The sequence below is a fragment of the Gallus gallus genome, chromosome 4 (genome assembly GCF_016699485.2).
Source record: "Gallus gallus isolate bGalGal1 chromosome 4, bGalGal1.mat.broiler.GRCg7b, whole genome shotgun sequence".
NCBI classification, from domain to species: domain Eukaryota; kingdom Metazoa; phylum Chordata; class Aves; order Galliformes; family Phasianidae; genus Gallus; species Gallus gallus.
This window is the reverse complement of record NC_052535.1, coordinates 32,861,905-32,884,914: the sequence shown is the minus strand read 5'-3', so window position 1 is coordinate 32,884,914 and position 23,010 is coordinate 32,861,905. Positions and strand designations below refer to the sequence as shown.

Genomic DNA, 23,010 nt, shown 5'->3' with positions numbered 1-23,010 from the left:
GATGCCTCTGCTAAATCCTCTGATGCCTTTGGTGTAGGCACAGGAGCAGGACGGAAAAGGGGAGGTCTCGGTGTGCTTGGGAATAGAACTGTTTCTCCAAGGTACTGAAAATTGGAATGGTCACTGGCAGCTTTGGATTCCTGGGTGAAATGACCTGTTTTTTTTTCTGTGGTAAACACGGGAACCTTGTTTTCACCTTTTGTGGTTGCTGATGGCTTTGCCTTCTCATCAGTTGTTTAAAGATGCCTTATGGCTTTTGAAGCCTTTCATTGGACAGTAGAGAAGAACTACTACATGTTACCTTGAGTGGCAATAGAATAAGAGTAGAATTTTTATTTAGAAGACTGAATACTATACTCAGTAACCTGATGTCAAGGCTAGAAGCTCCTAAAAAGGACTTCTTGTAATAGCCTTTTTTTCCTTTTGTGTTGTTTCTGAAAGACTGAAGGAGGAAGAAGTACAGTTGCTAAACATTCTGAAAAACAGATGAGAGGGCTTTGTGAAGTACTGTAACTTCTCAGAAGCTCAGAGACAGGTGCAGTCAACTCTTACCTGAAGTACCAAGGCCACTAGTGAAGAATGAAAGGTGTATGCCTGTAATATGAATGCTTATTTTTAAGAGATGGTTAAAATTGTGACTTACAGCTTTCATTTTGTTCACAAAGAGACACAGTATTTTTGTTATATTTGTGTATGTTCACATTTTGCAAACTGATTAATCCATGTTTTTTGATTTTTTTAAACAAACAACACACCAGCCTGTGTTGTGAACCATGGTAACTTTCTGAGTACACGTTTCTTACAAAGTGGTGTGGAGGCTCTGCGCTCCAAGAGGGTTGCCTGCCCCTCCCATCCCAGTGGATGGTGTTCATTTCTTCTGACATGCTATTTCCTTCTTACCCAGCTCTTTCATTTCCTGTATTCCCTCTTTACAAATTGTTTTCTACTGTTTTGGGCCCTGGGAAGATATCTAAATGTTCCCCACTGGTTAGGCAAGTGGGCCTGTGATAAGAAGGTAATAGTTGGAGCTCTTCAGCCTGGAGAAGACTCCAGGGAGACCTTATGGCAGCTTTCCAGTACCTGAAGGGGGCCTACAGGAAAGCTGGGGAGGAACTTTTTACAAGGGCACATAGTGAGAGGATGAGGTGAAATGGCATTAAACTGGAAAAGGGTAGATATTAGACTAGGTATCAGGAAGAAATTCTTTACTGCGAGGGTGGTGGAACAGTTGAACACCGTTGGTGGAACACTGGAACAGGTTGCCCAGTGAGGTGCTCCCTGCCAGGAAGCATTCAAGGCTGGGATGGATGGGGCTGTGAGCAACCTGATCTATGGGAGGTATCCCTGCCTATAGCAGGGGATTGGAACTGCACAATCTTACTGGTCCCTTCCAACCCAAACCATTCTGTGCTTTTTCAGGTATTCCTGTTCTTTTCATAGTCACTGAGGACCTATGGGATTCCTACATAACCAACCCGGTGCTCCAGGGACAGAATTTCTGATGTACTCGCACTGTTTGAAGTGGGCTTCTATTTCAGCTTCCTATCTCTAATTGTTATCAGGCTCTAAATTAGAGTTGGGCAGATTGGTTTGCACATTCTCACTTTCCCATGGACCATGCTTGAGACAGAAGTCTTGGTCACTTGATCAAATTTCCTGCTCAGATGCAGGTTGTGAAATTGCAGTGCGTGGATTCCAGCTCTGTGCTATCTGAGAGCGTAGTGACTTCTTGGCAAGATGGTCCTTGAAGACCAAATGATATTTACTGATCCTTTAATCCTTGTGGTGAAGTGAAAGAGACCTTTTTAGGAATAATCTATTTTGTGGTATTTTCCAAAAAAAAAAAAAATCCATCCACGTGAGAAGCAATTGTCATACTTTCAGATAATCTTTAACTTCCATTTCACTGTTTGGACAGAAGCACCAATGTCAGTGGAAGAAAATGTTTGATTAATAGAATCATAGAATGGTTTGGGTTGGAAGGGACCTTTAAGATCATCTCGTACCAACCCCTCTGCTGTAGGCAGGGATACCTCCCATAGACCAGATTGCTAACAGCCCCATCCAGCCTGGCCTTGGATGCTTCCAGATGGGGCATCCCCAGCCTCACTGGGCAACCTGTTCCAGTGTCTCACCAGCCTCACAGTTTAAAAAAAAAAAAATTCCTCCTGATATCTACTCTAATTTCTGGACTAATTTCAAATGTACTTTTGTAGGAAATACTTGCCACAAAATAACAGGTTTGAGATTTTTCTCATTAGGTGTCTTTATTTGGAGTGGGTAAACAGTTTTAACAAGGAATTAAAAAGTATTTGATAAACATCTGAGTATTCCAGTAGTATCTTAAGGGAAGTGAATATTGTTACTTGCCTGGTGTAGTTGTCTTAGATTTTTTTTCTTTTATGATCGAGTCTGTTGCAATCTTTCATTGTAGCGTTGTTCTTTCTATGTCTTTTCACCCCCCCCCCCCCCCCCCCCCCCCCTTCTCCAAATTCCTCCTCAAATGTAGAGCTTTGCATTTCCTTCTGCTAACAACAATGCCTAAATTCCAGATTAATAATTTAAGGTTTTGGAAGCTGAGCTGTCAGCATTGCTGTCAGTGAGTACTCAGCAAAGATTTTTTTTTCTCATCTTAGTTTATTTTAAAGCTGAATTAGTTGCTGCTGCTACAGAAATGCTGCTACAGAAGTGGGAATATCTTTAGCTGATAGTGCTCAACAGCACCTTATTGTGAATTCATGTCTCACTCATATTAAATGAGACTTAACTTACAAGTGCGTAATGCATTAGATTATCCTGGAGAAATGGGTTGTTGAGGTTTGCCTCAGAAATGGAAACATTTTGAGTAAGCAAATTCAGAAAACTTTTAATTAGCCTTAAATGAGGGTGGGATTAGGGGAGGTTTGTTGGGTTTTGGAGGAAAGTGAAATTTGCTAAGTGTTTTGCATCCTAAAATAAATCATTTTACTATGTAGTATCAGTCCTTCACAAATGAAGTTTACATCTTTTTCCAAGTTATAAAGAAAGATATGATTTCACAGAAGTTATGAACAATTAGCTGAAATATATACAAAGACTGCTTCTACGACACAAAGGGGTATGTTGTGTGGATAGGCACGCTCACCTGTCACATATTCAAAGCTTGTGGCTTCTGATGCTGGATGTGCTGGTCCACAAACCCCCAAGAAGAGAAATTACTCAATACCTTTAGATATTGGATGCAGTATATGGATGCTTATAGAATGTTCTGTTTATAGGGTGTAGAAACTAGGAATTTATTCACATGTCTGTCTGCATTGCACTTATTGCATGTTGTGTATCAGCACCTTATGACAGGCAGACCTGGTGTAAGACTGTGCTCTGTTGTCGTCTTGAGGACTAAACAGAACCTATGCAGGCATCATACGTCTATGGGAAGTAAATGGTAGTACCATCCTCTTGAAAGATAATTTCCTTTTATTGCTAATGGTAGCAACATCAGCAAAATATTTTTCAGAAATGTAAGCCTAATATATTTTCCGGTATTTTGTGGTTATAAATCTTGATCAAAAAGGTGAATCAATTTCTACTGTACTTTATGAAAGGATCAAGATTAGGTAGGAGGGTTCTTCATAGCTTCCACCATGATACTGAGGGTATGTAGATAGCTGTGTCTGCCTTAGTGCTGTGTACCTGAGGTACATCATCATTGCACTGGCCAGCTGTAACGTCACGTCTGAACTCGTGCTGATTTGTACCTTTGGAAGTTACTCTGCTCTTGAAAACAGAGCTTTGGAAATGTATTGTGAATTTCCTGATTAAAGTTTAGAAGGTAGAAGTGTTTTAACATATGCATCTGTTGCATATACTTGATTGCTCACATAGTTCTATTGTTCATGTCCTCAGCACAAGTAACCAGTGCTGAGCATGGTCAAGTTTCTTACAACATGAACAGCTTTGAGGAGCAGTGAGATCTTACGCAGTGTCTCTTTCCTTCTGTTTCTGTATCTGCCCCTCTCTTCTAGCTGGCATGCATGTTCACACCGGTGCACGCACAATTTTGCTGTTGCAATGCAGGCGTAACCTCCCACATAAACAAATAAGAAGCAAATGTAGCACTAGCAAATATGTACATCATTTTTTTGTTTATATACTGCGCAAGTGCACAAAAAGCTTTAAAGGTGACTGTAGCTTATTGATAATCTCTTTAGCAAGTTAAAAATATGGTCTTTGGATAATTAGAAGCTTTATTGCGGTCAGTAGGTCTCAAGGTTAAAGACTCACCTGGAGAGGTTCAGTGTATTCTTATGGCTGTGTTTGTTTGTTTCCCCTCAGCCATTTATCAGTCCAGCATTATTTCCAAGAATAAACTGTGTGCTTACAAGACTCAGTTTGGTATTATAGTGCCAGTGCCATTTCATTGCAGGGAGCAGTGGGCTATGTAATTCCTTTTTTTCCCCAGTTTACTGCTCTGGAATTTAGTAGTGTACTGTAGAATTTAAAGCAGGTATAAAAACTGGCTGCCCTTACTATTGTAAACTTTGTGTCCTGCTTTTGTGGCCTTCTGGGGGAAGGGAAAAGCTATGCATCAAACTTAATGAGAAAAGTTTCTTCCATGTTTCTCATTAATTCCTCCTCATGCTTTCTGCCTCTTAAACAACTGATAAGGGACTCTGGTGTTACAATGCTAAAATATATAGATAAATACTTGGTCTCGCGGTTTTTATTGTATAGCTGCTTCTAATCAAATTGAATGAAATTCACAGATTCTATATAGTGGAATTAATTTGCATCGTTATGACTTCTTATCTGCAAGAAGTGCTAAAAGGAGCAGGAGCTGCCATGAGACACATCCTGCCCTAACAAAGTGGAAGGCAGAAACATAGCAATGCTAGTGGCTGCTAAAGCTTATCTCGGTGCAAATAAAACAGCTAGCATGGAAGATCCTGCACAAATGCAGATCTTTTCCCTAGAAAATATTTAGTTTTGTTTGATAGGGCCCCGGGTATAAGTACAATTTGAAATGGAGATTTGGGGCTCTTTTGATCTAATGTGTTTGTCTAAGGGGGACTGTTGCAACATTTATCTATGACTAACTGCATAGTAGTCAAGACTATGAAAATTATGTTGCTAATATAAAGGTAGTATTTATCACATTTTTTTCACTGGCAACAAGGTTGCTTAAGTGCCCACTGCTCCTGTTGTGTAGTTCAAACAGAGGCTAGACATTGCTGCGGAAGAGTTGTTAGAAACATCTCCTACTTCTGTCCTTTATGAAATTACTGTGATGCCAACATGGGCCAAAACCAAGAGCAACACAAGTGGGCTTGCTGTAATGGTAGCCATCTCCAGGAAGAGGCTTCCATGTCCTGCCCACTATGGTAGATGCTCTACTCAAGCCATGCTAAGGATAAAGAATATAGAATTTCCTCGGAGTGGAAGTAGTACGTCCCACCCTTTGTCCTTCAGCTAATTCAGCTTTGTAAAAACAGGTAGAGCTGGGGGGAGGGATTAAGAGTAGGAGGTTGTAACTCAAGAGGTAACTGTGTTGTAAGCTCCCCACTCTCTGCAGGTTTGAAGCAGCAGAATGTCTGTCAACTTTCCACTCCTTTTTGAACAGCATTTCATGTTTATACTTAAATTTTTTTCTAATGAGAGCACACTCCTCAGTTGAAGCCACTCTTAGCAACAGGATAGCTTGGAGAATCTTGCAAAATAAACAGAGAAAAAGCGTCTCTCCTTGGTGAAATTCTTTTCCCTTTCCTTTGCTTGTCTTCCAAAAGCAAGAGAACATGGCTTAAAAGCCATGTTTGTCTGATTTGGTGGTCTTTTTGGCAAGAACTTAAGCTATTCTGGGTTTACCGAAGAACTGAAATAAAGTGCTGTCACTTGTTTTTATCCTGATTATGTTTATATTTTCTTTGGGAATAAAAACCAAGAGGATAACTTCCCCATTTTTGAAAGCTAAGGAAGCTGCCAGTTAAAGAAATCTGTCCCTTTCTAAAAGCTACTGGAATATGATATTTGTCTGCTGCTGAAAGAAGGCGTAATATGTCCATGGAATATCTGCAGCATGATTTTGCATATAAACACTACATTTTGCTGAGCAGCTGTGGTACCAAAGCACATCTTTGTGTCCCAGTGTCTTCCTTGATCCTTCTGTGTTTAAAATTTGGCAGTGGTCTTCCCAACCTCAGCCAGGAGTCCCTGACTTCTTTCTGCCTCATCTGCTCCACCTGCCAGCTCCTTGACATTTTGTGCTGCATCCTACTGCTGAACAGGGATAATGCACTCATCCCATGCAGGCTGTATTTGTTTAAGGGCAGCAAAGGTTTAGGAATTCCTGGCACATTTGGCTGTAACCCCACACACAGTAAGGAATTGCATTACTTAAACAGCGTAAGGAAAGTAGAATATAATACAAGCACCTCATCTGTCCAAGTTTTTTTTTGGAAGGTAACATCTGTCACTGGAAGTGGATTTGTTTTGCAAATAAATTTCCTATATGTGCGTGTGGACTACCCTACTAACTTTATGCTAGCCCAGTTTGCGTTCAGTGTTTGCTGTAATCTGATGTGTGGCTTTTACTTTGAGTTTAGAATTGAAGGGCATACACTGTCAAGCTAGAAAGGCATTGTATCCTCTAGTGTTTTATAGCAGTTTATTTCTTTGATGTGGAGGAAAATCCACTGTGCAAGTTTTGATTTTTGGATCTTTGTCACTAATTGCTTACTTCTGATGGAGAAAATTATAGAGGTTTCAGTTGAAATAACATACAGAATTAATAGGGAGGCAACTGTGGGTGTGCAGTTTGGGTTCTGTGTGTGTTTATATGTAATATATACCTGTGTGTATGAATATGTCTCTAACATGCAACATACGTGAAGATTTGTGTGTTTATTCTGTGTATGCATGTCCTAATGGTGTATGGCATTATTTGATTTGGTGCTTGTATATAATACCAACACAGCATCTAGAATAGCAAAGTTTAGGTACTGAATTGAAAGTCAACTCTTTGAGTCTCCTGTTACACATGATATTTCAAAAAAAGAAACAAAATATTAAATTCGAAGTAACTATAAGTGTGTATAGATCTTATTTTCTTCTATGAAGAACTAACTAAATGCTTCTGAGATTGTTTCTCTTTATTCTTATTAGTAAGGTCAGTTGTACATGTGAATGATGTTCTTTCTCTAAATTCAACTGTAAACAAAATGTGTAAAAGCAACAGTAATGCTTCCCGTTTCAGTGTGGGAAGGAGAGGAAAGAGAATTGCAGTGATTTCCTGATCTATCAGGCTTATAGTGGTGTGCTGTGGTGGATCTGCTGCTGAGATGTGGGCTGAGTGGGAGAGCCTGCAGACCCTGTGTTCACATCTCCTGTGACTCCCTTGCTTCCTTCTCACCGGTACACCTACTGCATCTGATTAGAAGTAGGAACGTTTCCCTTGAATTCTCTTGGACTGTGGCTGCGTAAATAGCAGGGAACACTCCTAACAAGCACCAGATGGCAAGCAGATTTCAGTGGGAAGTGCTGACTGCTTGTTGTTGTTTGGTTTTTTTTTTAAATTTTTTTGCATACTCACAGATAAGGAAGTTGCATGAACAAATAACGAAGATGGAAAGAGCTTTTCTGTGTATCTTTGAACTGCTGCTGTAACTCCGGTTTGAGCTATTGCATGCTGTTTCTAGCTAAGAGAGTAGTATGCGGTGTGATGAAATGGAGAGTGCTGTGAGTCAGAAACACAATAAATTATGTACTGTATGGCTATGACAGCTCAATAGGAGCACTTGTGGGTGGAAAAAGCATTAGATATTTCTTAGAGCACTACTGACATGATTTTTTTTTCCATTTTAATCAAAACTTAATCACATGAGTGCATAAAACTTTGTAGGGGAAAATATTCCTCCTGTACGTGAGATAAAGCTATACAAACAAACATGCTAATAAAAGAAAAATATAGCTCAGTGTAGAGCTTTATGGCTCAAAATATAGCTTGTATGTTATTTTTTTTTTCTAGGAAGACTCTTATTCTTCTGTATAAAGAAGTATTTCAATAAACTGTTTACTAATGGGGAAAGCAGCTTTTGAGTAGTCACGCAGAATCAGAAGCAAAGTCACCGTGGCCAGAGTAGGTGCATGTAGGTGTAAGAATATCCTTCCAGTGGTACAGTAGGTATTTTTGGTACAAATGATTAAACAAACATCTCTTTAATTTGAGAATATATGTATTTTAGGAGGACACAAATCTAATTTTCTCTTTCAGGTAGGCCAAAATCTTTTGGTAAGAGGTATTTTGGACTTTATAAGCACATAACTTATAGTGCATGAATGATAGGTATTTATAATGTTTTTTTGGTACACCTTACCCTTGGGAGTGTTTTATATTTTCTTTGTATATTAGAGCCTTCAGAAATCAATCAAAACAAAGAAATGTATCTAGGACTGATAAATTGTTTGGATGAAGATGTTTATGTGAGTTTGTGCGATTGTACTGTATAGACTTTTATTGCCAGTCCATCTCATTAACGCAAATAAGCCACTCAACGTACTCACTGAATGAACAAAACCCTTTCTGAAAGCACAGAAAGGTTCGGTATGTAGAACTTCCAGAAGTGAAAGAGTTAATGACGGGCTGCACTGCATTCAGTGTATTTGCAGATGTTGCTGCAACCAGCTGCTGATTTTTCTCCCATCCTGTTAGGGAATTCTGCCAGCTGTGATTCATGGAATGATTTTTTTTGCGCTGAGTAATCTGTGGTTTTTCTTTTTTCCTCTTCTCCCTCCCTTATTTTTACCGTAAACTAAAATCCTATTCATTTTAGCTAAAGGGAGGGAAGGCTTCTAAAGCACTTATGTAAAACATTAAGTGCGCTCTGTTTTGGATAGAGGAATTTTAGCAAACATTAAATTTGCCGTGATTTTACTTTCTCTCCAACTGAATAGTCCAGTGTAGAGAAAGTTTTATGACAGAACCAGCTTTTGTTTTTTGCTAGTCATATGGTGTGACAGTTCTTGTAAGACTTTTGTGCTTGTACTGCTAAAGAACATCCAAGTTTTGTGCTGATACTGTGCCTCCTTTCTCACAGATCGCTCTGAAAGAAATAAACCAGACTGCCGCTCTTCAGGGTAAGAACCATATTCCTGTGTTTATTCTTTGCTTCTTTTCCTTCTTTTCTTTCTGTTTTTTTCTTTTTCCTTGTATGGGATGAATTAGGAAATTAGCCAAAATAATAAGAAAGGCTTTCTTCTACTTCTCTGTTTTGATTACAGTAAAAAATAAACAAAAAAAATGCTACATAACTTTGTGTTAAGGACAATTATCTAGTTTTCTTATGGACAAAATTTTTTGAGGAATGGTCAGGGTTCCCTATGCTGTAAGTGTGTGTGCTTGAAGTTCAAAATGCTTGTTTATTGTTGTTTATGACGAGAAGCACTCATCAATTTTGCTTCTTTATTCTTTGGAGCGTTGGCTTTTGTAGCAGGGAAACTAATTCTTGGTTCAGTCAAGGGTAGCTACGCTTTATTCTGCTAACTCTGATCCTATCATCCCTAAGACTTCAAAATTGGGAAAAGCAAACAAAAAGATGTTAATGCAAACACACAAACATTTTATTTTTATCCAGAATTTGCATTAGAAATTGCTAGACTTCCAGAACTATTGATTTGCAAGGCCACACTTTCCCTTGATTTTTCTGAATATTCTCAAAAATTTTTCTGTATTTTCCTCTCATTTAAAAAAGAAAAAAAAATCCTTTTAATTTAAAAGAATTACGTAAGAAGTACGTTAAATTAAAAAAAAATTAAAAAGAAAAAAATCTTTCCCTTTTGCCTTATTTCCAAACTCGTTCATCAATTCTCTCCACTAAGGAATAAGATCTCCTCTATATCCTGTGGTGGATAATGGGATTTTAATGACGTAAAGAGATGGAGCAGACTAACTAGCAGTGGTTCCTGCACTCCTTTATGACATACCTTTCCATAGGACACCTCTGCTGCCAGCCTTCAGACATGACAGGAGCTTTTCATTTTATTTCACTCTAATTATTTTTGTTGTTACATTTTTGATAGTACACTGAGGTAGCTTTTATAGCTAGAAGAATGGAGGGAACTGTAACCTCTTCTTGTAGCACAGCTGGTATCTACCATGTGATGTGATGGGGGAGAGGACGTCTGCCCCTTCCCTCCCATTTACCCAGCAGTACTGCAGTTCTTCCTAGCTGTGTGTTGTTGAACTTGCAATGGGAAGATTACTTACGCCTGTCTACTTGACACACCAGCCACAGTGCTTCCTTTTACAATTAAAATTGCCTAGTTTTTTCCTTACAATGATGCAATTGTACTCTACATGTTTGAACCTTAATTAGATTATGCAATATTACAATAAATTGAATCCAAATTATTATCAAAGGGAAATATAATGATCAAAATGTTGAATTTAAGGTTGAAAGTCTGTTTCCCCTTCATCTGATTGGTCCTTCCCACCGGTACCTTACTTTTTTTTCCCTGCAGTGTATTTTAGAAATTCTAATTCTTTTCCTTTTTTTTTTTTTTTTTACCCCCCCATGGAATTAGAATTACAGGTGTGAACCACCTTGACAATGAAATTCTTCCCTAAATTGTCTTTGTTTCAGATACCAAATTCTCCCATGGAAAACACATGAAATTAACAGTCTGGTGTAAGTTGCTCATAGCATTGAGAAAATTGAGGTGTTCATAGTCTTTCATTTCTGTCAATAGTGAACATGGCTTCTAATTATTTCTATGTATCTTCTGTCACCTTCTCAGTCTCACTGGCCATCATGTTATGTTAATTCTGCTTTTGAGGGGGAGCTCTGAGAATGACAAGTCTTTGTTAAAAGGAAAGTGTAGTTTTGTGTATGTCTGGTGGTTGCTCCTAGGCCAGAGCAGAAGCAGCCTGCCTTATTTAAATGATCTATTCTTCTAATTGATACTACTACAGTCTGTGGTGCATCTCTTACTATAATGGCAGTGTTCTAACTTTGTGTGACGGCTTGCTGGATGAGGTTCTTATCCCCAGCCTGACCATATCACCTCTGGGAAGAGAGATGTAGGCACAAGGAGAGCAGCATCTCTGGCTGTAAAAACTGAGTGAAAACTAAATACTGAAGCATCTGAAACTTTCATTAAACTACAGTGCATCACTTCTCATGTAACGCAGGCTGCATTTCAGAGCTGTTTGAGTTACACCGGGGACTACTTATGCCATTTTATGATGGGTGTCTGCAGCCATGACCTTTTACTCTGTGGGGGCAGCTCGTGACAAGGGAAAGGCAAAATAAAATGGCTTAAAGGCATCTTTTTTTTTTGTGTCAAGCTACACGTTGCAGGATGCGTCTTGAAAGTGCGATATAACATCCCTCTCATGATCTAAAGCTGAACGAAATTACTTTGCAGGTCATTTACTTGGAATACAAGGTCTAATAAGAATTTCTGAACTAGAATTTGTGTAAAATTAGTGTGGGGAAAAAAAATGAGGTGGACTTGGGGATGCTAGTCAACTGTATGAAGACATATGCAGTGAACCTTTAGAAAGGCAGATATTGTAAGATGGAATAGTTGGTGTAAATCTTACTGAGAGAGACAGAAGTAGTAATTTATTTCATATAAAGCCCTGGTGAGGTCTTGTATCATAAATGTGGAACATGGGATGAAAAGAAACAAACAAAAAAAAAGCTCTAACATCACCATATCATAACTTTCTGCAGCTCTGAAAGGCCATTTTAACCCACAAAATGATAAGCTTAGTATGGCAGTATTTCTTGTGGCTTTGAGGAGCTAAAGTGGGATCTTGCATGAGGCTGGTAAATTTGGGGTTTGGATAAACGAAGATCATAGTTGATGTTTAAAAGGAGGGAAACATGCCTTAGATATTGCTTACGAAATACGTCTTCATTATACTCTTTTATGTCTTTTGGCAATTAGCAACAGTCTGCTGTATAGGAGAGAATGGGCCACGTGAGAAGGATCCACTGTCAGAAAATGGCCTCGTGTGCTATTCTGCATTTACTTCCATTTGTTTTTTTCCTTACATATTTGGCACATTAATAAACTAAAATGGATGTTCCATTAATCCAGATAATACCTATTGCTATGTTAAATCTTATCTAGGAACATTTAATTTTGTGGCCTAATATTAACCACCCTTCAATTATTAAATTCCTGACAGTATTACAAATGAGTCTATTCTGCAGTAACAGTCTGTAATTATTATTATTTCTTGATTTTACTGTCAGGTCATGCACTGTTGTAGCACAGGTCAATTAAGTCAAAGTAGTAGGCCCTTTAGTCTTACATCTCTAAATGTTTTCACACTGCAAATTGCATAGTAATAATAGAATAGAAGATTTCAGGCATCCATGTGTTTCTAGTTAATCCTTGAAGATGAGTAAATCTCCCAGAAGGAGCTGGATTAACAAAGCTGTGCTGGTTTTTTTTTTTCCCTTTGGAATAAGGACCACAGATCAGAAAATCCTGAAACATGGTCTTGTGATATAACTCATGGTAGTGGCTTTCACCTTGGACATGAGAGGATGAAGTTAACTGAAGAATGCAATAGTTTATTGGCAGATCTACTAGTGTATCAATCACTCATAGTGAGGTAAGGGATTTTGATTTTTAAATCTAGGAGACTACTGTGAAAATTTGTCCTCAATTTGGGGAAGAAGTTGGGTACCTGAATGGCATCTACAGTAAAGAAGGGGGTGGACACTATAGCAGGGTCTGTGGTGACTGAACAAGGGGAAATGGTTTCAAGCTCAAAGAGGGTGGATTTAGGTTAGATATAAGGAAAAAGATATTTACAGTGGGGATAGTGAGGCACTGGAACAGGTGGCCTAGGGATGTAGTAGGTGCCCCATCTGTGGAGACTTTCAAGGCCAGGCTGGATCAGGTCCTGGGCAACCTGATCTAGGTGTGGTGTCCCTGGTGCATTGCAGGAGAGTTGGACTAGATGGCCTTCAGAGGTCCCAGCAAACTCTAAGGATTCTGTGATTCTATGAAATTGTTTTTTTCCTGAAATAGATCATAGGCTTTATTGGCATGTAATGTACCTGCTGATTGTTGTAATTTACTGAAGTTCTTTTATGGCTGAATCCCTTCCTTTGGTCGAATAAGTTTGGTCTCCCTCCCCCCCTATCTTAAATATATCAAGCCAACAATACAAGCAGCTTTTGTTCCTTTATAACGAAGCACTTGAAGTAGCTGATCAAAGGGGCTACAGTTTCTTTTAGTGAGCTTCTGGTAAAGCAAGCTGTCATTTTTATTAATGGCATTTTGTATCTTTGGTTTTAGGTTTTTAGGTAGCAGAGTTCCATTAGAGAAAGCTTCTCTGCATTTCCCTTTCCGCTGCTAGGTAATGTTGATCTTAGGAAATTGTGCTTAATAAATATTACAATAATGCTGTGACTGTATCTTAAGGATGTGCTTTCCTAGATCATCTGTGAAGTTTCACCTGAAAGACACCTTTTAATTAGGATCTCATGCCTTTAGCAGAGCATGAGGTGAGTCTCAAGGCGCAGGCCACACAATGTAGTCGAATTCTACTCAATGTCCAGTTAAATTGATACATTTATACAAACTGATAAGCCTTAGAAGTTTTGAGAAAACAAAAAACCCCGTGATTGTCGATGTTGTAACCAAACCATAACCATTACAACAGTCTGCAGTCATTTAATAATTCAAGCTTTGCGTATCTGAATAGGAATGTGAGAGTCTTTTCTTCTACCCTACAAATCTTGCTAGCTCTGAGTCCTATGGGTTTCTAGCTTGGGTTTCTAGTCTGAAGCCTTTCACAAATTAAACATCTGTGTTTAATGAATTGCTTTGTCATCAGGAACAATTTCATTACTAATTCTGTAGGTGATTGAACAGATTTTGCTTATTTTAGGTAAATTTAATTTCAGGCTACTGTATTGGAACGTACTCTTATAACCTTACGTAAGACTCCTGTTTTTTGTTGTGTCTTAGTTAAAGGGGTGCAACTGTGGGTTAAAGGGGTAAACTATGCAGAGAATTCTGATGCTACTGCTGCTTCTGTGCTTAAAAATCATGGAATTGTGGAGACGTTAGTCGGAAGGGACTTCTGGAGGTCACGTAGTCCCACTCTTGCTCATAGTGGGAAGATGCTAACTATAGATCCAGTGATGTCCTTTTCTAGCCAAGTCTTGAGAAGCTCCCAGGAGGGAGTTTGGGCCTGGTGGTCCAGCTGATTTTCAGTCTGCTTATAGCCTGCTTGTCTCTTGCATATTAACTGGATTTTGAAATGATAATGCTGTGGGAGTTAGTATCAAATGAACCAGTCTAAATCTGGTTCTTTAGTTCAAATGTTGGGCAACTTAATATTTGCACTTATTCCCATAAGTGTCCTGATATCTAAAAAATACCCCTTGTATAATCCCCTGGCAATGATTGCATTACACAGCGAATGCAGCTATTAAACTAGAGGAATGCTTTAGATTCTTGTCTAAAGTATTAGAGTGTTAGATATTGCAGTGCAAATATGGAGTTTGAGACTTCAAACCTTGCTGGCAATCCATCGGGAAGGGAAGGATGTTACACGTGTGTGACAAAGTGAGGGAGAAAGCCTTCAGTAGGGAACAGGGTTGTGTTTAGAAGAATGAGCGAATGTTAGAATTGACACTTGTTTTAATGTTGCATTCTTATTATGTGTAATTAGCTTTTCAATTTTTTTTAAGGCTAAAATGTAGCAGTTGACTGTTTAGCCTAAGCTTATTTCTAGGGTGTGGAAAAGAGGAAGTTCCTACTTGTGCACACTCCCAGTAAGTCAGAGGTTGATGTAATAAGTACTTCTGCAGAAATCTCATCTCCTTCTAAAGCCCTGAGGGTGCAGTTTCACAATTGCCTTGAGCTGAGCTAAGCCTGTGCTGCTTCAAAAGTCGGTCTTGTTCCCTCCTTTGGGCCGTTATCAGTGCTCATATGGTTAGTTGGAGCAGAAGGCTGATCTCCAAGGAGAAAAAGAGCTGCGTCTCAATTTTACAGATGAAGTGGGTTCAGCAGAGGGAGGCAGAGTGATTTCTTGAAAGTTGCACAATAAATCAATGGCAGAGCTGAAAGTGGGGGCTTGATATCATGACTTTTGTTGCTGGCATCTGAAAAGTAGGATCGTGTGATTCAGTTTTGTTTTTTTTTCCTTCTGAGACCTGAATTTTGTGTTCAGTCACTTGGACCGTGGTGTAATCCTACTGGTTAAATGTGGTTTTCAACTACTGTAACTCGAGACTGGAATCTGCTTATGTGTCTATCTTTTGTTTATCGTGTTGTTTTTTCTGGTGAGCAGCACATGCTGTGTGTGTCAGAGATGTGCCTCCCTGGAGACAGATAAGCTGGAGCAGTTTTGAGCAGTGCATTTCTTTGATGGCTTCCTTGCATCAGTAAATCATTATGTTTAGTTTGCTCTTTGCAATGTTAATTTTCCTTGCTCAGTTTTTACTTACCTCTAAGTGAGAAATAAAAAATCATAGGTAGAGAAGAGTAATTAATGGCAGATGGGTTCAACTTAGTTGTTTGCAATTAATGATCTTGTGGGTGTCTAGAGCCTATGGCTACAGATGTTTGTTTTAAAGTCACTATTTCTTTGCGTTGGGGGTTTTTGGCAATTAATCTCACAGATAGCAGTAAAGAGTTATTGTGAATGGAGCATCCTGGCCAGAGGTCCAGACTCCTTATTCCTAAACAGAGAAGAGGGATTTGTTTTACTAAAGGAGCATTCTGTTCTTTGTTTCTGTGAAGGGAATTTTGAAGGACTTTTGATGCCCTGAACAATCCCTTCTGTTGTCTGGGCCGCTCTCCAGTGCTGATGCTAATTCATAATGGAAAATAATGCTGAGAATTAGGTGGCTGTTGAAGAAAGAAAATTATTCACTCTTCCTCACTGAAAGAATTTCAGTGCTCCTTTGGGAGTCCTGTATACACCAGCAAGCTTTCCTGTCTCATCACCTATCTAAAGAGATTGCATGAGAAAGTACCGAGAACCATCCGGACACAAGACTGCACTCCTTGTGAATTAGGATAATTGCCCAGAGTGTAAACAACCACGGTAGACATCAGTTTTAACAAGGTGGTTTCAGGAAGCACACAATTGTATGTTGTCATTCAGTGATGGTGCTTTCCTTTTAAAAGTTAATTTTGAGACTACTTCACTTACATATTTTATTCCCTATAAACCAGCAATAACTCTCTTTGAAACAACCAGATGGTTTCGTCTTTTAAATCTGCAGAAAATAAACAAGCTCTGGAGTGGATGGAAGCTGTGGGATGAACTGGAATTCTCTGTTTATAAGTGATATGTAATGGGCAAAATTAATCAGGCATGGTTTTAATTCTCCTTTATTATTATTCTTTCGTTCCAAAGATATGGCAATGACAAACAGCACATGAAATTCATCTGATTGGTGGGAAATGGGGCTGGAAGAGAATTCTTTCTAAAAGCATTTGTAACAGTCTCAAACAGTAACTCTTCTAGAAGGAGGAGGAACTGCGAAGGGAAGTCTATGGGATGCATCTCAGGGCTGAAGCGGCAGACTTGGCTCCTTGTAAACATTCATCTCAGAAGAAATAGTGGCTCGGGTTCTTCCTGAAAGAAACTTCTGTTGGGGCTGATACACGAACTTTGATTTATTTCCCGAAGGATTTGTGTAGGTTTCTGGTTGGACTCAGGTCAGTATCTACATTTTTCTTCACCTCTGGAATTTGAGTGGGAGAGTTCAGTTTGCAGTTATATTGTGTTGGTTTCCATGGCCTCTTTCTCTAATGTGCACAAGAAGGAAGAGATTGTTACTTTTTTCTTTTTCTATTTCTTTTCAAGTACTGCTTCGCTACTTTATTTTATTTTACTTCTTTGTTGTCTGCAGAACATTGTAGTGTAGGTAACTGGTTACTTCAAGTAGCGACTGGTCTTTTCATGATGATGTTAAACTGATTGATCAGCTATTCTTGAAAAGCACGTTACAGTTGCATCCTGACTGTATCACGGGGGAGAAATATTCCCAGCCTGTCATATTGATAGTTTCTTCTATCTTACTGTGTTTGAGTGCTGTGCAGTTCGCACAGCTGTGTATTAGTCTCTGACCCTGCCTTTTGTAAGACGTTACATTTCTGATTTTGATACACAATTTCTCTTTTCAGAGGTATTTTGCTTACAGCAAATGTTACAATTTGAATTTAGTCCCTGTTTATATATTGGATTTGTCCTACTTTTGGTCAACTGTGACAAAGCACAGGCTCACCTGACCTAGTACTAGCACTTTCGGTAGATGGGGATGAGCTGCTTTTGCATGTGTTTCCAGCTGCCTGAGCTTTAGGAAGCGAACTAAGGTTCAGCAGTGCAAAAAGTCATGCTGCTTGTTCCACTGGAGGCTATAACCCATGTGGTGACAGGCAGGTCCTTGCTACAGAGGACTGAAATTAGACCACACAAACCTAAATGTGGGAAGTATTTGTACAAGTAAGGTGTACAAGTATGTGTAGTTGCATTTTAACCATGGTGAAGTTGTTAAAATAGGTTTGTCAGCTATTCTGTATATAGTGAAAATTTCCAGTCTCGTGAGGCTTGAGGCAGAGGTTGATTTCTAGTTCAAGAGAGAATCCAAATGTAATGATAATACGCCAGCCAGAAATAATGATTACTGTTGAATCTCTCTTTTGATCCACAATGTAATACCTAGTTCCAGGAAAAAAAGTACGAGTGATCTCATGTCATTCTAAGCAATTGTTTTTTTTTTGTTTGTTTGTTTGTTTTTTTCTGTTACAGTTCTTTTATCCCACATAACCTGAAATTCTGCTTCCCAATCCCCTCACACACTAACATCTAGTATTAATACAGTACTGGCTCAACCTATTCTGATAACATTTTGTGATTGGACCAGTTGAGGAAGCTTCCCTCCTGTCCCAAGCATACAAGTCCTTTTTAGCACCTCTTGCAATGACAGTTGTGTTGTTTTACTAGCTTCTTTCCAGGCCCGCTAATAGCATATAGTAGCATATAGTGCTGCTGGTAGACGTAGGCTGAGCATCTTGGAAGGAAGAGCAGTGTTGTGGGAGAGGGGCAGTAATGACAGCTACGGGGAGACTTTCCTGCCACACTGTACTACTGTTCGGGACACAAAATGTTGTGTGGTGCTGCCCAACTTGTCTGCTTTCTTCTGAGGCCTGACAAGGAAATATGTTCTGTTAAATATTTTACCATACGAAAATAGACTTCATTGCTTTTTGTTAATAATAGCATTTTTTTTCTATCTAGGACAGATCTGCAGTGATGCCAGAGTTCTTTGTATTCCCTTTAATTACTGTTGCCATGCTTTTTTTTTTTTAAGATGTGTCAGCATTTGAATAGACAAAATTTGCTCCTCAGTGTGGTAACTGCCTTGCAGCAGGTGCTAAATAGGCATTTACCTCTGTGATACAGCTGTAACTGAATGACGATACCAAAAAAAAGTCATTAATGTTCTTGGAGCAGCTTAAATAAAAATTGCCATGATTATTTTCACATTACAAATCAAGATTTTCAAATATCTTCAAAATGTAAACAACCCAAATTGATCTTTTAATTAGAAGAGCTGAACTAGTTAAAAGAAATGGCGTATATCATATATGCTTTTAGCATCCACAGTGTTCTGTGGCAGGAAGTGCTACAGCTTGACCTTGTGTTGCATGCAAAAAAAATGTCTCTTTGACTCTCTTGAACTTGGTGCCTGCTGTTTTTGTAGCAGTACATGCACTTTGCTTTCTCTGTCATGTGGTGTAAGAGGCTGAGCACTCATTCCCTATAGAACCAAAAAGTATCTCCTGTTGGAAGGGACCCCAAGGATCATCGAGTCCAACTCTTGGAGCTTTGGTTCTTTTTGTGAAAATTCAAATGCAATTGTTCTGGGTTTACCTAGCTTGTGTTAAACAGTTAGGCAGTCTTAAGGAAAAGGTCATCAATACTTCTGGAGGCCCAGAGACGTGTTACAAAGGGAGAGGGAGAGATGGTGGTTGTCTGACTTGTGAAAAAGGACAGGAACAATTCTCTGCCTTTTGAGTTAAAGGCATTGCTGAGGGCAGAGGTTAGAGATATTACCTGCGATGTTAACCTGCATGCAGGGCTTTTAAGCTGCTCTGGAGAATTAAAAACAAAAAAAATTATAAGCCTGTCTTTTGTAAAGATTTGAGATCAAGGATCAGAGATTGAATGGTTGTTAGCAGATGAGGGTAATCCCAGTGGTAGATGTTTTTTCTGTCAATTTAGTTGTCTGAATAAGCTGAATCTGATACTTTGCAGATCTTCAATTTCCTCTGCTTAGTAGTGATGGCATATGGTGCATTGATCGAAGTGCGTGTGAAAGAACTGTGTGTTTTGGGGATTCTTAAAGGCCAGGGCTCTGGTGTCTGTGGCTGTGAAATGCTCTGGCAAGGTGTTTCTTATTGCTGCTGCTCCAGGAAGGCCCAGTTTGATCCGTGCTATGTGGTGTTTGCTTGTGAAGCTAAATTTAGTTAAGTGGGAAAAGATGATGATAGTGATTGTTTCTTTCAAGCTATAGCTATCAATTAGAGGCTGCACTATTGACATGTTATTTGAGGTCCATGATATTATAAGACAACCAGGGCGTGTGACTGAGGGTGGAGGAAGTTTCTCTTGTCTTGCAGCATGTTTGCATGGTAACCTGCTCCAAGATGAGTTCTGTTTCATTGGGAAAGTGCCCTTATTGGTTAAAGGCCCCCCTCTCTGTTGCTGAGGTATGTATCTTAGGTGATCCTACAGCAACTTCAGTGCTGTTGCCCTTCCATAGTGGTTTTGCGGTGTGTTTGGGGTAGATGTAGGTGTGATTTTAAGCTTCAATGGTTGATGCTTCTGTTTCACCTGTGGGAAAGAATTTGAGAATCTTAAAACTTGGTTCTTTTTCCCTAATTTGTGCTAGCAAAGATAAGCTTTACTGATACGCCAGAATGTTACTTAAATCCTTGTATGCTCAGAACTACAAGCCTGCTATTACTTGAAAAATGATCCTTAGCACATGTCTTTGGGGAATGCCTGACCATAATCTCAGAGCTGCTGAATCCTTGTAAATGAATAAAAAACACTGTAGCTGAAGATCATGTTTAAACTCAGAGAAAGGCATTGTAGACCTACAGGCATATGAATGTATGGTTTGTTATTACATAGTGCAAATTTCTGAGCAATCAACTTTTGCATTTTGTAACCAAAGCCATGACAGTATTTCTGGTATAGAAGAAAATGAGAATTTCAGTGCTTTTGTAGGCAGGCAGGGGAGAAAAGCGTACAGGTGTATATGCTGGTTCCCTGACTGAGCTGCATGCAGTGCACTTTCTGGAAAGACAGGTCTGCAGGAGGGTGTGGTTGTGAGATTTTAAATTCTAATTTCTGTGCGCTGCGCGTTCTGTCAAGGCCAGTGTTACGAGTTCATGGAGCTAATGTGCTGTAGGGTGTAACTGGGTGAGGCAGCAGTTCATTGGAACAAGATGTGACCATGCGTATGCATGAACATTGTTTTACATTTGTGATGCTTTAACATGGGAGGGTTGGAAATGAGTGATTCTACATATTATTAGCTGATTATTTTTTTTTTTTTAGTTATTAATTACTTTCATTTACTTGGTAACTGGCCAATTTGAAGCACAACTCTGTATACTGATCTTGTAAAATTCTTACTCAACTTTTTTTGGCTGCTGGTTCACATTTACACTACATTAGGGTTTATGCTATATTTTTTTGTTTGTTTGTTTTGGTCTTGAGTTAATAGACTTCAGTATATTTGATACATGTGTGTTGATATATCTATTTTAAAGACTCCGTCTTTCCACAACAAATATCATTGTTCTCAATATATGCCTACAATTAAAGCAGTGAGGAAATTGCTTTTGTTTCCTTACTCAATTAAAGCTTTAGCTCAAGCAAATTTCATGCTGCAAATTTTGTTCAGATAGTCTACAAAAGTGGTGGATTAGGCTAAAGGAGTGTGACGGCCTTATGTGTCAAAGGGCTTGGCATTTTCTGACATACTTGGAAATTCTCAGGAGTGCTCAACTGATTTTTTTGGAACTGAGGTCATGCTGGCATTGTGCTTCTCATAATCCCATTCCTGTGGCTGCAGTTGAACTTTACATTTCAGATGCTTCTCAGAAATCTGGCTTTTATGCTACGGAATTGGAACTACATGCTACTAATCTCTCACTAGGCAGAATACAGATACTATCTTAACTGCTGAGTGTAGAAGTGGTAGTGTCCCTTGGAAGAAAGACTCAATTTTCAGTCTCACAGAGTCCTTACAATGTCACATGATTCCCCTAGGACTCCTTCCTTGGAAGTTGCATGATAGTTGAAGCAAATGGACCTATATTTTGCCAACTATTATTGCACAGGAAAGAGATTTAGCCAAAATGAGCAACACTTATGCTCTACTCCATTGGTTTGATTGCAGCTCTGGAGCCTTTGCAGTCCATATGCTTGCCAAGTATCTGAATATTTGGTTTTGGATCCCTCACCTCTAGATCCCCCTCTGGGCACCAGTGCTGAGCTTTCATTTTTCCAGTCAGTGTCCTTTCATTCCTGTCACTCTCCTCTGAAGCTGTGCTCTGTTTTTATTCTTAGGCTTCCCAGCCTTAATGTTTTCTGAAGGCCAGCAGAAGTCACTGCTTTGGGTGATTCCTCATCACTGCCCCATTCTTTTTAATTTGTTGATCTGGTTTGTCTTATATATGCTGAAGATACTACTTTGTTGTAAAGCAAATTGTTGCCCGTTTTTGTTAGTAATCATTATAAGTGCTTCATATGATGACATTTAAATACCACTTTTCTTCCCTTTATAAAGCTTGAAGTTTAAAAATTACCTTCCTACTATAATTATATGTTCTATGAAGTATGCAGACTATTGAAGAAGATCTAATATCTGTACTTTATAATAGCTGAAGACCTGCAAAAAAACACCTTGAGTCTTGTGGATACAGATCAACAGCTGTTCTCTTTGCCTTTGTCCTGTGCATCCTTCTTGATTAAAAAAAGGTTTAATTAACCCATAATGTCAGTAACAAAGGTTCTGGATCTCAATAAACCAGCAGGTTGTATTTTTAGTTTGAGGCAAGCAGGATTACCTGTCGGGGCTACTGAAGACTTTGATTTACCAACTGAAATACTAGTGAAAGTAGTTAAATCAAAGAGCTGTTCTTGAGAAGCAAGCTTCTTTTTGCATTGTTTAATTGTATAAGTAGGGCGCTGTCATCACACTCTACTTAGAAATGCAGAAACTATGTAGGTTTTAATGGCAAAGAATGTACATCTGAAAAAGCTGCTGTTTACAGCTTAGCTATTCTGTCTGATAGAAGCATTCTTCTGTTTAGTTTTTTCATCCTGTCTCTTTAGCCTAAATATGGTGCTGGCTGGGCCCAAATATTTGTCACTGTCACTAGGACAATTCAATTATATTGCATTTAATTTACAGTACTACATGACACTGGCATTTTATGTTTAAATTTATAGGTGCTTTCAGCTGCTAAAAAAATATTTTCTGCCAAGGATAAATTGTCATTAAAACATTTTCAATATAATTTCTAAATTTCCATCAAGACATACTTGCAGGTATATCACAACAGTGACTAAAATTTGTTGATAGATAGCATAGAGGATAATCTTCATTCTCCTGGGTCAAACTTCAATAAGCAGTGACCCTCTATTCTTGTAATGGGCATTTTACTAAGAAGTGAGGTCTGTAAATAGGCTGATGGATGAAGACTGAGAATAATGTGATTCATGCTCTGAGGATTCGCCTTTCTATGATGGGCATGTTCATACAGTTGTCTTCAAGGCAAGATGCGATGCAGCCAAGGTTATTGTCAGAAGGAAGACACAAAGTAAGAAGAGGAATTCTGCCTAACGTGTCCTTAGCTGTGGATCAGAATAGTATTCATTTGGGATAAACATGAACCACGTGATTCAGATTGGCGTGCTTTGGCTTCAAGATGAAAGCTGGATGTGGGAAAGTGTGAAAGCTGTTGCAA

General features: G+C 38.9%; 1 protein-coding gene across 21 annotated transcripts in view; it reads left to right on the top strand.

The window, feature by feature from the left end:
• SH3D19 (SH3 domain containing 19) overlaps positions 1-23,010 on the top strand; it is a 103,514-nt gene that overhangs the window by 35,910 nt on the left and 44,594 nt on the right. For 15 of the 21 annotated variants that reach the window (XM_040699169.2, XM_040699170.2, XM_015276656.4 and 12 more), the window contains one exon: positions 9,069-9,108. The exons of 4 other annotated variants lie outside the window; for them this stretch is intronic. In XM_040699169.2, the coding sequence (XP_040555103.1) occupies positions 9,069-9,108 (40 nt within the window). Of the gene's footprint in view, positions 1-9,068; positions 9,109-16,372; positions 16,678-23,010 lie in introns of all 21 variants that reach the window. 2 more of the 21 variants (XM_046941248.1, XM_046941247.1) reach the window with 1 other exon arrangement.